Source organism: Fomitopsis serialis, assembly GCF_022376445.1.
Source record: "Fomitopsis serialis strain Sig1Antser10 chromosome Unknown B0H18scaffold_53, whole genome shotgun sequence".
NCBI classification, from domain to species: domain Eukaryota; kingdom Fungi; phylum Basidiomycota; class Agaricomycetes; order Polyporales; family Fomitopsidaceae; genus Fomitopsis; species Fomitopsis serialis.
Window position 1 is genome coordinate 163,622 of NW_025955013.1, and position 14,010 is coordinate 177,631.

Consider the following 14,010-nt stretch of genomic DNA (forward strand, 5'->3'; position numbering starts at 1 on the left):
AAGAAGGTCTTGATTTTTATCTCGGGCTCGACGATCCGCTCGAAGATCTCGGTGTTCCACGATTTTGCGTTACTCTCGCTCTTCTCCAGGTTGCTCGACACGTCTGTCACCACAGGTTGCAGAGGGCCTTTGTAAGGCGTAACTTTGTCGGCCATGACAATGTCCTCAGCGGTACAGCAGGCGGTTCGAATACTCTCGTGGTAAGGGAAGAAATGCAGAGGAGCCCGCACCGCCAAAGCTTTTGAGCGGCGAGGCATATCGATTCTGCGACACAAGCAATCAAATGGACGTGTCGGCTGAAGCGCTGATGGTCCACCAATATCTGTGTGGTCAGCGATACGTTCTGCCAAACCTAATCTGAAGTTAGTAGCTGCGATAAGACTTATTTTCTGCACTTGCGCGATGTTTTGAACTCACTGCGCAGAAATGAAGGTTCTAGCGTTAATTCGAGCGCGAGCGGCGAGCGGTACACGGTGGGCGTTCGCGTTCTACGGTCGCGTTGAACAGGAAGCACCCGAATCCGCCACCAACGCGCCGTGCACGTGTTCGTACGACCTGCCATATGTGGACATTGTCTCACCGCCCACATCAGCCATTGTCCGCCCGATATGGAAGGCACCTGGTTCCAACTCAGTCCCTTGTGCTGTTTTGCTTAACGGTCGTCGAGAGAAGTCTAGATCATGCCTTTCCAGACGCCACTGCGTGCTGATGATATCGGCTCGGTAGCGATACTCAAAAAGGTACAGCTGTAATTCACCGACGATGCAAGCCAGGATAGAGATAGTACTCAGGCTTATGCTAGTAGAGTCTGTCACAATATTGACTCGTCACGTTTCCCCTAGTACCGCTACTACTCAGTGGTACGGGTGTTCGAGAGATACTTATGTAGGGCCGATCGACCGGTATCTGGCGCTCAACATTCTGAGCCAGGTGAAGTCCTGCCTACTGGTGCATGACGCGCCGGACCGTGATGAAACAAGTCTTCTATAGGGAAAATGACCGTGACCTTGCTTCTTGACGGTACGATCATCTTACAAATTTGTATTGCGGATTCAGATTGTCTTTGCGGACTCTGACTGCATGTAGTGCGGGTATAGTTACTGGCTCGTGTGTCTGACGGCCGACGACAGTTGCTGTTGGCCTGCGCGGTTCTAGCTGTGTCAGTAGATGTAACTGGTCAGACTCAGGCCGTCGTCGAGGACTCGGAGGACATAGCTTCGGGGTCGCGCGAAGGGCCAAATGGCGTACAGAATCTACAGCTATATACGGATCAATTCTCCTCACGAACTTGAAGTCTCATGAAAAAACAAGCACTAGTATACAGTCACCTAGACGACACTGGGTCCCTAGTCTCATCAGGTCTGCCGCATCCCAAAGTCAGTCATGAGCTCTTGAGTCCGCTGGCACCCGGACCCTGTGTTGTCCGTGCATAGCAGCCTTCAGGAAGCACCAGAAGCCGTGCACAGAATGCCATACAACCCTTGAAGCGTGAAGCCACATACGAACCCATTGCAGTACAATTGACATGGATCTTCGTGCAGTTCGTGGCAAAGGGGTAGTAGTTCTGAGTAGGTATTGGAAGATCGATCTGAAGTCCTCGGGGCAATGTATGCCGGTGGCAAGTAGCTGCTATGGTTGGATGTGCGGCAGTGCGACATAATCACGACATGAGGAAGTCGCTGGGAACTCGTACTCACTGGCAGCGACGATTATGAGAAGAACGGCCATGCGCCGAGCCACTGTTGAGCTGCGCTCACTTGCACTGAGACTGGCCTGGTGAGTAGCGCTAGCGCCTTGTATCTTACATAAAATACGAAGATTGATGTAGTCCAACCCGGATCGATTCGAGAACTGACGGCACGCAGCCAGCCATGAAGAGGTAGAACATGCGAATCGCTGCGAGTGTACGAAAAGTACAAAGTAGAACCTCAGAGACGAGCTCAGATACTGTTACAATGTCAATACCACCTCTCATGCGTCATGCTTAAAGCGAACTACACAATACCGACGCACGGTTTCGTTATCGCCTGACCCGGGACTTCTGCGAGCCCTGGCCCGTCTCAGGCTGGCTGAGCTTCCTTTGCCGTTTCGACGAGTGCGATGCGCCGGCATCGTCCTCGACTTCCACATCGCCTCCGCGCGCACGAGTCCGCTTCGTTGCGCTACTACCCCTCTTCGACGCCACACCCTGCGCACTGATAGGGCGGCTCGCAGACTGGCTCTGCGACCCGCCAGAGCGGGTTCTCGGAGCGGGCGGAGGTCCCATCTTGCGAGACGTGCTCCTCGCAGATTGCCGGACATCCTCCACCTTCGTCGTCTGCACTGAGCGCAAAGCATAACCCGACCGATGCCGCTTGAGTGACTCGCTGCCACTGGAAGGCGGAACCTCATTACTGCCCGATGCATGAGACATTGTGGTGGACGTGTGTTGGCCAGCTACTCGTCGTTTGCCGGCAGAGCGCGAGCGTGCCGTCCGTTTCGCAGGACCTCTGTCGGACTCATCGACATCGGACTCGGCTGTATCCGTGTCCGTATGCTCTTCATTTGGCTGTGCTTTCGAGGTCGAGGGGGCTGGTGGACTCTCGGGACGCTTCTTCGGTTGAAGTCGAGCGCCGAGTCGAGATGCACTACGTGATGCTGCCGCAGAAGTGTAGGTCAAGGTACCCTTGGTACGAGCCTGACCTGAGCGCTCTTCCATGCCCGGGACCTGGTCTGATTGGTCGCTCTTCGGCAGAGTCCAGGGCTTCGCACGGTCGTCCTGAGGCCAAGCGCCAGGATTCTCCAGAGCCTTGTTGAAAATATTCAAGACGTCTTCATGGGTCATGCACTGCTTCTTCAAATCCTCGTTGTCGAAGTTCGTCTTGCACAGCTGTCGGAACTCCTCCAGGAGCGTAGTGAGCGGCATATTTTGCATTACCATGACTGGAGTGTAGCCTCGCTTGAGCCACGACTCCTTGAGTGTGCAGCAGCTCGCGATCGTTCCAGCGCCAAAGAGCTCGTGCCATGCCCATTCCCCGTTCGGATGAATGAATGCCGTGTGTCGGAGGACTATCCACACCAGGAGCCAGTAGAAGGATTCCAGGTCATGGCGAGCTTCATGGGTAACGTGGCCAGAAAGAACCTCGACAGCCATGAAATGCAGCGTGCCCTATTACAGTGCATTAGCAGTCGGCTACAATATATCGACGATGCGAATCACCGTGCGTTGCTTGTTATCCACCTTAGGATCCCCTGTGGTCGCCGGTTTCTTGTCGTCGTTGCCTGCTGGGCCCCCGTTCATCTTTCGCATCATATTCTCTAGTATGCGTTGCTTGATAGGCGCGTATTCGCCGCGAGCGTGTTGTTTCCAGCTCTCCAGATTGACGGACTTCCCTTTGCTCGCCAAGAAGCGCTTCCAACTGCACGCGTAGTCGAGGTCGTGTATAAAGCCCGAAGAGGGACCGTCAATCCTCCTTGCAATCATGACGTTGCCTTTGCTGATATCCCGGTGAACGATACCAGCCAGGTATGCCTGCCTATGACCTGCCATAAAACAAGTGTGAGATTTACGTACACTATTCGATGATGAGTTCCGCGCACCTTCGATGGCATCGCGCAGAGCGCGAACGAGCTCATATGTCGACTCAAACTCTGTGATGGGCGTGCCGATCGAGTTCAAAACCAGACGCACATGCCCGCGCTCATTGTGCTCGTGGATTGCGTCACGACAGCGCGCGGTAACGGTCCGATGCCCCAAAACTTGCCAGTAGGGCACCTTTAAGCGGGGGAATGCGTCCGGGTCATTCGGTTCTTCGGAAAAGGAAGCCGCGGGAGTGTTGTCATCGTCGCTCGTGCCAGACGCATCGCGGCGGGCTATTTTGTCAAGCTCCATCGCCTCGCGCAAGCCAAGGTCGTCACCGTACTCGAAATCAGCGACACCGGATAGGGACAATGCCGCACCCTCCTCCGCCTCGTCTGCCGCCTCCCGCATCGCCCGGTAGAATCCGATCTCAGACGGTCGCGCAAACTGTCGCCAAGCCTCCTTGATGACGACACGCTTGCCCGTCCCTTCGCCCTTTTTGTTAAGTTCAAAGGCCTCCCAGATCGTCGTCGCGCGCGAGAAGAGCCGCGGGTTGACGAATATCAGCTTGTACGCCAGATACTCCGTCACGCCCTTGTCGTGAGTCACCTTAAAGCGACGGACCGCCTTCCTATTCTCCGCCGTGTACTTGTAGAAAGGATCGTACTTCTGCGTCAATTTTTGCACCCTTGCGCGGTCCTTGCGAGTGCCCATATTTGATGTCGGATCGTCACCAACTACCACGCAACCCTTCGTCTTCGGGTTGAGAAAGCGCCATAAGAACTCGTGCAGAATTTCGGGTTTCGTCACGTAATTGAACAACGGAGAACATACGGCCCCTGCACGATCGAAGCGGAAGATGCGTGCCTTGTGTCCGTAGATCCCGACGACGAAGGCGAATAATCGCCCCTGGGCAAGCATGATGTTGCGTGCGCTCTTCGCCAGCTGGACGAGTGTCTCCTCGTGCGTCTCCGTGATGGTCTCCATCGGATCGTCGCTGTCACAAGATTTAGCCTCGAAGACGAGCGCAACGTGTCGCCAGCGATGCGTAGGTGGGATACACGGAAGCCCGGGGACTGTCGCGATGACGTCCGGCTTTGTTTCATGTTGCTCCTCGTCGCACAGAGCAAACGGGGATTGCATCGTACGGTGCGCGTGATTAAGGAATGTCGGTAATTTCCCCTTGGGGAAGTGTTGAACCAGACTGGTGAGGCCCTGTATCTATGAATGCGCGCAACAGTCAATCGGTGAGTATGAAGTGGGGCAACGCCACTCACTAGAGGTTCGTACATGCTAAACTCCTTTCCTTTCCCCGTAGGCACTTTAGCTTTGAACCTGTTGTCGGGACAAGGGGGATCGGCTTCTCAGAGTGGACAAACTCTGCCAGGAAGACATTGATGTCAGGCACTGCCTCGACAATGCGGTCGTACACTTCGATCTTCCACGCCTTCGCGTTTTTCTGGCTCTGCTGCCGTACGTCGGCGGCGTTAGTGGGTTCCCCTTGCACAGGACCTTTGTGAGGCGTCACTTTGTCCGCCATATCGATGTCCTCAGCGGTGTAGCAGGCGGTTCGAGTACTTCCGTGGTGAGAAGGGGGGAAATGCGGAGGAGGAGCCCGCATCACGAAGCTTTTGAGCGGCGAGGCATATCGATTTTGGGGCACAAGCATTCGCCAAAAGGACGTATTGGCTGATGGGCCACGGATAACTGTGTGGCTTCAACTTGTGACTCAGCGACGCGTTCTCGCCACACCTGAGTAGCTGCGATATGACTTACCTTCCGCACTGACACGGTGCAATTATTTCACTCTGCGACAATGGCAGTGCTAAGATTCAATTTGCGCGCGACCTACGAGGATTACACGGAGGGCGGCGGCGGTCTGGCGCGTGAGGACGATGAGGGAGACAGGGAGCGCCCAACTTCGCCACCAACGCGCCGTGCACGTGTTCGATCGACTGCCATATGTGGATGTTTGTCTCACCGCCCCATCAGCGCCGCAGCCATTGTCCGCCCGATATGGAATGTGGCTTGTTCAGGCCTTGTATTTTTCGCTCAACGGTCGTCGCGAGAAGTCCAGATCATGCGCTCCCGCGTGCTGATAACATGGTCTCGGTAGCGAATTCGACAAAGCGAGTGGCCACCGACGATGCAGCCAGGAAGATACGCTCAAGTTCGTAACGTACGTTGGCAGCAACTACTTATAGACTTGGACATACTATTGATCGATCGACCGTTATATGCGCCCATCATCATCTGGGCGTGGTTGTGCTCGGTGTTGACTGGTAATGACGCCCCGGACTGTAATTAAAACAGGGTTTCACTCTTCAGTCTACTAGGGGGAACGGCCTTGCCGTCCTTGGACTCGGAGCACGATTATCCTCCGAATTTGTGTTTGCGGATTCGGTTATCCAAGTATGCGGGCCGCTCTGACTTGCGTAGCGCAGGTATGGTTACTGGTTCGTGTGACGACAGTTGCTGTTAGCCGACACGGGGTCAGCGAGGAGGGCATAGCCTGACATAGCTCCGAGTGACTCATGATCGTGCGGAAGGGGCCGAAGTCGTGCGAATCACAATTACATACGATAGGACGTGGGGCTCCATAGCTGAGCCTGTTTAACACATTGCTATGACGTCGTTCCTTCCTCTCTATAAACTGACAGGGGGATGCGTAATGATGCAACGGCGGTCACCGCGACGGGATTGTACATCTACGCCCCACTCCGAGCTGACTACCATCCGAGCGCGACATCAATCTCCTGAAGAGTCCCGAAAGAGAACAAGCAGTGGCAGTGCCAGCCATATGTGCATGTAAGGCGCGACGGGGAATGGAAGCAAGCTCATTCAGGTGACAAGCGTCCGTGCGTATGTTGTCCATCTTGAAAAACAAGCACCGAAGTCCGATGTAACCGGATGATCTACATTGAGTCCCGGCTCTAGCATGGCGAGCGACCGCCGCCACCAACCGCCCACCGCCACAAAACAGCAGCGAGGCACTGCACGTCCATACGGCGTCTCACAGCCCAACGCCAATATGGAATCCACACGCCATCATGACACAGCGGACGCGGACGGCGAAATGAGCGCCAATACTTGTACGAGAACATGCGACGTGAATTGTGCAGGCGCACGTATGTTGGTTCAGGTATAAAGTACACGACGGAGTAAAGCACAACTTGGACTGCACGTAGGCTATGTAACCCGACCCGCGACCCCAAGCAAGCAAGCACGGCTCAGCCCGCCGCCCGCAGACGCGCGACACAGCGTCGATCCGACGTACGTATACAAGTGAGAGATGGACAGCAGCGGTATGATTGACGACGAGATGGTCTGGAGATGAATTGGGTGTATATACGGCATGTGGATATGGGTAGGGTGTCTGGAAGACGAATGGGCGGGACGGGGTGACGGGGCAGCGAGGGCGTGGCCTATACGATGGGCGGCGCGCGGAAGGACAAGATCTCCTCGTAGAGGAGCTCCTTGAGCTGTTCGCGACTGATGTCATCCTTGTGCACTGGAACGAAGCGAGGCAACACGTCAGTCGAGGTGATCGGCACACAGATGGAGATGACTGACAGTCAAACTCGAAGAACTCCGGGTCAAGTGGCGGTGCGACGGGCTCGTCTTCTGGATCGTGCTAACAGATGAGGAGGATGAGAAAGAAGCCGCGGCGACGAGGCGAATACGTACGTATGCTTCGAGGTATGGGTGCGCCAGCGCCTCCTCGACAGTGATGCGCTTTTTGGGGTCGAACGTCTGCAACGCAGCACACAAACGACATCAACACCAGACCCGCTTGCTCCTCCGCAAGCGTTACGCACCAAGCTCTTCGTCAAGAAGTCCACCGCCAGTGCGTTCGCGTTCGGGAAGAGCTGCGCAAACGGCTTGCGCTTGCGGAAGGGCAGCGCGCGGATGTAGTCGCGCGACCGGCGCGTCGTGATCGCGTAAACTCGTCGAGCGTCGGGGTGCCAAGTACGTCGAGGATGAGGGTGAGCTGATGGTGGTAGTCGCGTCCCGGGAATAGTGGCTTGCCGGAGAGCATCTCCGCGAGGATGCACCCGACGGACCAGATATCGATCGCCTGGAGGCGCGCACCAGTCAGTCCCAGCCACATGCGGAATCGCGAAGGCGAGACAGACAAAGGTAAAGACATGCCTTGGTATATTGCTTGAATGTAAGCATGATCTCCGGTGCGCGGTACCACCGCGTCGCGACGTATTCGGTCATGAAACCCGTTTCGGTGCCCGATGGCTCGGCGGTCTTTACTGACCGCGCGAGACCAAAGTCGCAGACCTTGAGGTCGCAGTTCGCGTTCAGGAGGAGGTTGGAGGGTTTGAGGTCACGGTGGATGACGTCGGCGGAATGCAGCGCCTTGAGTGCGCGGAGGGTCTGGTAGATGAAGTATTGGGCGTGGTCGTCAGAAAGGTCTTGTGTCCGGATGACACGGTGCATGTCGGTTTCCATGAGTTCTTGGATCACTGCGATGCAGGCATTGGAGGGATGTGTAGACGAGAGCATTGGGATTGGACGTACGATAAACCTCCTTGAATTGCTCTATGGATGGTGGCTTGATAATGTCGAGAATAGAGATGATCTGGCCGACAGTTGCAGTGGCACACGGTGGCGACATAGTGAACACGACTCACGTTTTCGCTAACACCGGCCTCGCTCAGGAACTTTAACAGCTTCAACTCCCGCAGGGTACGCAGACAGAACATGGAATGGTCAAAGGGTGCGATTTTCTTGATGGCGACCTTGCGCCCACTGGATCTGTGCACCGCAGAACATACGATTCCGTAGGCCCCTTCGCCGACGACATCAAGCACCTGGTACTGCGAGCCTAGGATGGAAGCCGCGGATGAGGAAGGGAAGCTCCCAAAGTGAGGCGATCGTGCGTACCGACGTTGAAGCGCACTTTGCGCGGAGCCGGCTGGCCTGCGAGGCGGCGTGGCCGTGCTTGGACTTGGCTGCAGGCTGGGTGGCGGTCTGCTCAGGCATGGTGGTGGGCGTCGAGGAGGGGGTCGGGGGTGGAGGGAAAGGCGGAGACAAGCGGGGAGTGGCTGGTGTCTATATAGTGTTTGTTGTCTGGATACCGAGTTTCGGGCAGCGATTGTGTAACCCAGCAACAGTGCGCGGCTCTTTGTCTTCCCGCGCAGCGCCTCTCGTCTTGAGCCTCCCCCGCCCGCGGATCTGCATGTCCGACCACGTCCCTCTCCGGCCTGAAACCGTCAGCGACCTCCACCTGCGACAATTGTGCACAGCTGCCCAGCCAGACGTGACGGCGGCAATCGCGCGCTGCCTGATCATCAGCCACCGCGCCATGCGTGAGCCCCTTCGGCGAGCCTTCTCTCCTCAGCGGCTCGTGCCACGGGCTTCAACGGGAATGAGGACTGCCGGAGCATCGTGAAACAGCGAATGCATGAAGGAGAACGCAGCGAAGACAATTGTGCAGCAATTGCGAGTGGGCGTCCTCTCACGCGACGTGCCTGGCTTCGTTCCGCGAGCCATTTCCGTTTGGTGAGAACTTCTCTCGGTTTGGACGGCAAGCAGTGCGACAGACAGCCTCCTGTCTCTCCTTTTGTCTGACACTGCTCAGCCTCGTCCAGGAGTCGTACGGCTGGACACACGTAACAACACTTGACTCTTGAGTTAGTACAGCCATTACACACATCGTATGTGACGACGTCAATTTGCGTTGTCGATCAGACGCTTGTAAGAGGCCGTCGCTATGCGACGGAGGCAGAACTGTTCCCTTGAATTCTTACTTACTGGGAAAGCAGTCAAGGGTTTCGCAGCCTGTCCAACCTCACCTGACGTCAACAGTAGGTATGTATCGTACACTGCCACCATTCACACCAACTGACCAGCGTCCAGATATCTTTCTTTCCCTTGGTTGCACAATATGTCGGCAGTCCTTGCGGGCAAGAAGCGGATCGACCTGTCATGGGATAGGTTGTGCAGCGACTGCTGCCACCTCTCGGCGGCGGAACTGGTCGTGTCACTTCGGCCGTCTGATCTTCCCGTGTCGTCATACTTAGACATCCCACGGTTCGTACAAGACATCGCATTCGACCGGAACGTCTGGCTGTGTCCGCGATCAGTCGTCTGTTTGTGGCGCAGTCTCACTCCGTATGTTCAGACGTACGTCAGACATCTTCCTTCCTTCCCTCCGTATACTGATAAAGTACCCTTGTCTCCCACAAGTCGCCACGGATCAACACAACCAACGTCCCACCGAGTGCTCTACTGCACTGATAGCTGTCAGCCACGGTCTCTATAGGCAGGTCTCACTCTGAGACATCCGTGGATGAACGTATCTCAGTAAGTTCCTATCCATGGACGAGATTACATGTGATCGTAAGATACGCTTACCTGCTTTCTGTCATGATCTGCCACGGAGACTAGTGTATGATGCGTTTCGATCGCCTCCGAGGTCGAACGAAGAAGGTGTTGACAGGTTGAATGCATCAGGTCGTCGCGATGTGGAACATTCCTGATCCCAGAGCTGGTTGGAATATTAGTCCGATCGTTGGTAATGCACCTTGTATCACATATTTGAGATGCGGTTCTGAATTTCTGCGCTGCAATCCGGTTAGCTCTGATAGTTGTCCGCATATCCTCGCTGCGACACTCACTCAAACTTTTAGAACAGCTGCAGTGTACCGACACTCCTTTTCATGCCATCGTTCCTGTTCACATCGACGCTCCCGCAACTGGTAGTCATGAAAGTCAGCAGATACTAGGTTCGACACAAACCCCGCACGTGAACGTGAGGGGGTCTTGCGGCGAGACTAAGCAGATACAATGATCCAGTACATCAAAACGCAGTTCAAATCCAATAGTCAAACTCTTGTCGAAGCTCAGATACCGGAAGTATTGCATGCAGAGACAGATATTGTATGTTCTCTACTCATAATTTATCCTCAAAGTACAACTATACAATCGTGTAGAGACATGAATCACCAGATGCACGGAGGTTTGAGTCAGTAACACTGTCAGGACCCTCCAAGGACCTCTGATAGGAATGCGACAGACCTGAGCGCGTCGGGCTAAGCGCCGAAGTCACTCCCAAGACCGCCGCTTGGGACATGGCATGACAGACACTGGTAGCTATCGAGAAGATCCACTGATTATATATGCTGTGAAAGAGTGTCAATAGTGTCAATACTCTGTACATGTGGAACTCCTATACGACCCGATCAGACACCAACCTCGACATGCGTGCGTATCCATACGAAGGCAATTGCGAGGTACTACCCCCAAGTTTATATACGAACTTCAAAAACGCACACTCCATCATATGCTCTGCATCTCGATCCCCGTTGGGACCGCAACGTTGCTGGACGACCCCGGCGCCGTGCACGAGTTCTGGTCGGCGTGCTGCTTCTGCTTCATAAACTGGCGCATCGAAAGCTGGAGCTTGTCGTTCGCTTGCTGGTACAACTCGCGCATCTTCTGGCGGATCGAGATTTCACCGCCTTCCCAGATGGTGTACAGACATAGGACGAGCAGAATCACTGCCAGGCCCCATGCCGTTGACGCCACAACGAGGGTTGCGGTGTCCTTGACGCGGAAGTTCTCGAAAGCGAAGGCAAGAAGGAACGAGACGACTCTGGTTCGCAGATGGTCAGCACGGTTTCAGCGACGGATGAACGGTTGTCTTGACTCACGCCCACATGAGCAATGCATATGGCAGGCTGTGTACAATGCCCAACACCTCCAGTCCTAGCCGCGGGTGCCTGCGGGTTTCCAGGTACGTTACCTACAGACACGATGAATTGGCATCCTATATCAGTGGATAGGACGGTGCTCACGGCGTCGGTCGCCGTCTCTTTGGGTCTCACTCGGTGTTGGCGGATGATGAGCAGCCCTATGACAACCGCGGCAATGCTGCAGATGGTGGACACGTAGCTCGCAAGTTGTGCCGGCGTCCGAGGGCCAGTGCCAGAGTCGACGTCATTGATAGTCAAGAACGATATATTGGCATTCAGGACCACGGTCGCCTGGTATACATCACCACGATAAGATGTCACCTTCGTCGTGTTGGTCGGTATGCTGATAGACCTACCGTCAACACCGCCTCTTCCCAGTCCTTCTGCAGCTTGTTGATACATTTGGTCCAGAATATTTCGTTAATCGTCCCGTCGATCCATGCTCGCTCCAGAGTCTGAAGATGCATGTCGGGCGCATTGAAGAGGGCACACGAGAGAAGTGTGAATAACGCCGATCGCTCTTTCGTATTGGTGTCGTAGACGGGCTGAAAGCGATCGATTTGTGCGGCCTTCTGTCCAAACGAGAAGTTGTACCTGTTATGAACTGGAAGGCCTCAGTCTCTCGTTTGCGCACTGAAGGTATGTTAGTCTCCGTACCAAAGTATGCATCAGACGTCCTTGCGTACTCGTTAATCACTGTTACCTTTGTGAAGAAGATACCTACCTATGACAGAGGCAGTATAGTCATTGCTACCGAGCTCTACGTCTTTGGTGAGTTTAAGGCACACCAGTGATCTTGAACACGAAACCCTCACTGACCTTTCGATATCTCAACCATCTTCGTGAGATTAAGCATTTCGTCGGGCTTCATGGAGACGGTCGATGATTCTGATATGATTTGGTCTGAACGACGCAGAAAGTGATTAGGATAAAGTCTCATCGAACTGTATAACGCAGACCCACCGACATTGGCATGCACGAGAATGCACAGTACCTCAATCCTCAAAGCTTCCGTGATTGTTTGCCCCACCGGGAAGTACTCCATATGTTTCCTACCAAGCATGTCAACCTCGGTACAGGTAGCCTACAAAGAAGATGAGCTCCAGGCATGTAGGACGTGGGATGGAGTTACATACAACAGCGCGACGTGGTTTCCTACCAATAATATGATTCAATGACAAGTTCTGTGGCCGGCGAGATTACGTCAAAGGGTTATTCCAACACACGATGCTATGGCAAAACCCACTGAATGTGAATCCGATTGTATGTGTTGACTTGCTGTACTTGGTTTCGAGGTCGTTTCTTTCAACCAAAAGAGTACCCTCTCCGCATGGTTGACATAGTAATATGTCCATAATGGGCGCAATGGCGAGATGGAGCATATGCTCTTCCGGGACATCTTCCAGCTCGAGCACAAGTCTGCATGGGTGGTAATACGAGTTATTCTCCTGCACTTCTTCGACCAACCGATGCGCGAAGTCTCGATCTCTTCTAGTATTGCCGGGTCATAAATCCATGCTTCTGTATATATCCTCTGCAAATAGTTGCCGGTGAGAAGCACGAGTCATGAGGAGGCAACATACACGAGTCGATCGAAAAAGTACAAAGCGCCTTCCGGATGGGTATGTGCTTCCCAATGACCTGAAGCTCAGCCCTGCGATTGTCGTTACGTACCTCGAGAGTTACAGTAATCATCGAAGACGCACAGTTTGTAGACATCTTCATGGGCTCAACTTTATACGCGCATTCCCTTTGTTCCCTGATTAAGCGGATGTCAGTGCTGGGGTTGGATGCACCATACTACTACTCACCAATCCTTCGCCTTTGTATATCTTCCTGTTTCAACTATGGGGTACGTCTTCTGACTTCGTCTCTCATGCAACAACCGGCCAGCAGGCATGGCTACGTTATGCTGGCTGACCCATGAACTATTGCTATGTAGTGTGGCAGTGGAGTGAGACGGGGATGCCGTAGGGGTTCGTCTTCGGGTAAGATTTCGCTGTTTAGATCTTGATGACTGCCGTCGAGAGTCAGAGGGAGTGATCAGACGAGAATCACGATCATCTCTGGTGCGCATCGAAATACGGGAGGATGGACGCGACATGTTGACGGAGACGTGGTCATCGTGTACACTGGTATGGTAGAGCGATGAATCCTTCGTGCTTGCAAGGGAGTGTTGAGACGGATTCTGAATCGTAATTGAATACGGGCTGCTTCCCCGTTCGCTCCCAGATAAATACGCGTCCGGTTTCGAATGTGCATAGCTTCCGGAAGGGTCGGTGTCGGGAGATCGGTGACTCCAAGACCGTGCCCGTCGATCCTCAAGCGAGGGATACGTACTAGGTTCGTCACTTGCATATACAACGGCAGAGGAGTGATTGTCGAGCACGGCTTTGCGGTAGCTCGCATGCGAAACGGGGGAGGGTTTAACGACACCGTCGTCGTCTTTGGCGTCAGGGGGTAGACCCCGGTCTGCAGTCCTTCTCATGAAACGTCGCCAAAGGAGCCGGAGGAAAGCAAGAGGCCGCGCGAAGTGCTGAGGGAGCCACGAGAGGATATACCGCAACAGTGCACGTAGCTGCTGAAGCGGAGAGCGAGACATGGCTGACGACCAGCACAGAGAGGGCAAGAGTCGAGGTGTCGAGCACAGCCGCAGAAGGCTGTAGTCGCACGTTATGAGGCCGATAAGGGCCTTAGTCCTTCGATAGATATATAAGCTTTGGAACATTCCAATGCGCCCGT

At 54.4% G+C, this 14,010-nt stretch overlaps 4 protein-coding genes across 4 annotated transcripts; all 4 read right to left on the minus strand.

Moving 5' to 3' along the window:
• Positions 1 to 1,831: 1,831 nt before the first annotated feature.
• Positions 1,832 to 5,237, minus strand: B0H18DRAFT_910291 (uncharacterized protein). Its single transcript, XM_048041542.1, has 4 exons — positions 4,837 to 5,237; positions 3,580 to 4,780; positions 3,200 to 3,522; positions 1,832 to 3,148 (listed from the first exon to the last, which is right to left on the minus strand). Exons 1-4 carry the CDS (start codon positions 4,849 to 4,851, stop codon positions 2,021 to 2,023), a joined length of 2,667 nt encoding a protein of 888 aa, XP_047891416.1. The 5' UTR covers positions 4,852 to 5,237; the 3' UTR covers positions 1,832 to 2,020.
• A 1,285-nt stretch (positions 5,238 to 6,522) lies between these two features.
• B0H18DRAFT_1017886 (mitogen activated protein kinase-like protein) lies at positions 6,523 to 8,922 on the minus strand. Its single transcript, XM_048029332.1, has 9 exons — positions 8,456 to 8,922; positions 8,203 to 8,388; positions 8,090 to 8,150; positions 7,712 to 8,034; positions 7,533 to 7,637; positions 7,378 to 7,446; positions 7,247 to 7,312; positions 7,133 to 7,193; positions 6,523 to 7,070 (listed from the first exon to the last, which is right to left on the minus strand). Exons 1-9 carry the CDS (start codon positions 8,552 to 8,554, stop codon positions 6,985 to 6,987), a joined length of 1,056 nt encoding a protein of 351 aa, XP_047891417.1. The 5' UTR covers positions 8,555 to 8,922; the 3' UTR covers positions 6,523 to 6,984.
• A 1,499-nt stretch (positions 8,923 to 10,421) lies between these two features.
• On the minus strand, positions 10,422 to 10,963 carry B0H18DRAFT_513778 (uncharacterized protein). The gene is made up of 3 exons (XM_048038384.1): positions 10,768 to 10,963; positions 10,592 to 10,695; positions 10,422 to 10,490 (listed from the first exon to the last, which is right to left on the minus strand). Exons 1-3 carry the CDS (start codon positions 10,854 to 10,856, stop codon positions 10,480 to 10,482), a joined length of 204 nt encoding a protein of 67 aa, XP_047891418.1. The 5' UTR covers positions 10,857 to 10,963; the 3' UTR covers positions 10,422 to 10,479.
• Positions 10,470 to 13,945, minus strand: B0H18DRAFT_1017903 (uncharacterized protein). Its single transcript, XM_048029333.1, has 12 exons — positions 13,080 to 13,945; positions 12,975 to 13,027; positions 12,854 to 12,915; positions 12,553 to 12,802; positions 12,428 to 12,452; positions 12,232 to 12,320; positions 12,088 to 12,171; positions 11,972 to 12,028; positions 11,625 to 11,872; positions 11,371 to 11,589; positions 11,227 to 11,318; positions 10,470 to 11,168 (listed from the first exon to the last, which is right to left on the minus strand). Exons 1-12 carry the CDS (start codon positions 13,868 to 13,870, stop codon positions 10,853 to 10,855), a joined length of 2,286 nt encoding a protein of 761 aa, XP_047891419.1. The 5' UTR covers positions 13,871 to 13,945; the 3' UTR covers positions 10,470 to 10,852.
• Positions 13,946 to 14,010: the final 65 nt, after the last annotated feature.

Coding starts and splice junctions, on each gene's coding strand:
- B0H18DRAFT_1017886 (XM_048029332.1), bottom strand. CDS start 8,554: ATGCCTGAGCAGACCGCCACCCAGCCTGCAGCCAAGTCCAAGCACGGC. Junction 8,389..8,455: donor CAAAGTGCGCTTCAACGTCG/GTACGCACGATC, acceptor CTAGGCTCGCAG/TACCAGGTGCTTGATGTCGT. Junction 7,194..7,246: donor ACCCATACCTCGAAGCATAC/GTACGTATTCGC, acceptor CTCATCTGTTAG/CACGATCCAGAAGACGAGCC.
- B0H18DRAFT_910291 (XM_048041542.1), bottom strand. Junction 3,523..3,579: donor TCTGCGCGATGCCATCGAAG/GTGCGCGGAACT, acceptor GTTTTATGGCAG/GTCATAGGCAGGCATACCTG. Junction 3,149..3,199: donor TGGATAACAAGCAACGCACG/GTGATTCGCATC, acceptor GCACTGTAATAG/GGCACGCTGCATTTCATGGC.
- B0H18DRAFT_513778 (XM_048038384.1), bottom strand. CDS start 10,856: ATGATGGAGTGTGCGTTTTTGAAGTTCGTATATAAACTTGGGGGTAGT. Junction 10,696..10,767: donor GGATACGCACGCATGTCGAG/GTTGGTGTCTGA, acceptor ACTCTTTCACAG/CATATATAATCAGTGGATCT.
- B0H18DRAFT_1017903 (XM_048029333.1), bottom strand. CDS start 13,870: ATGTCTCGCTCTCCGCTTCAGCAGCTACGTGCACTGTTGCGGTATATC. Junction 12,172..12,231: donor TCTCGTGCATGCCAATGTCG/GTGGGTCTGCGT, acceptor TGCGTCGTTCAG/ACCAAATCATATCAGAATCA. Junction 11,590..11,624: donor GGGAAGAGGCGGTGTTGACG/GTAGGTCTATCA, acceptor AACACGACGAAG/GTGACATCTTATCGTGGTGA.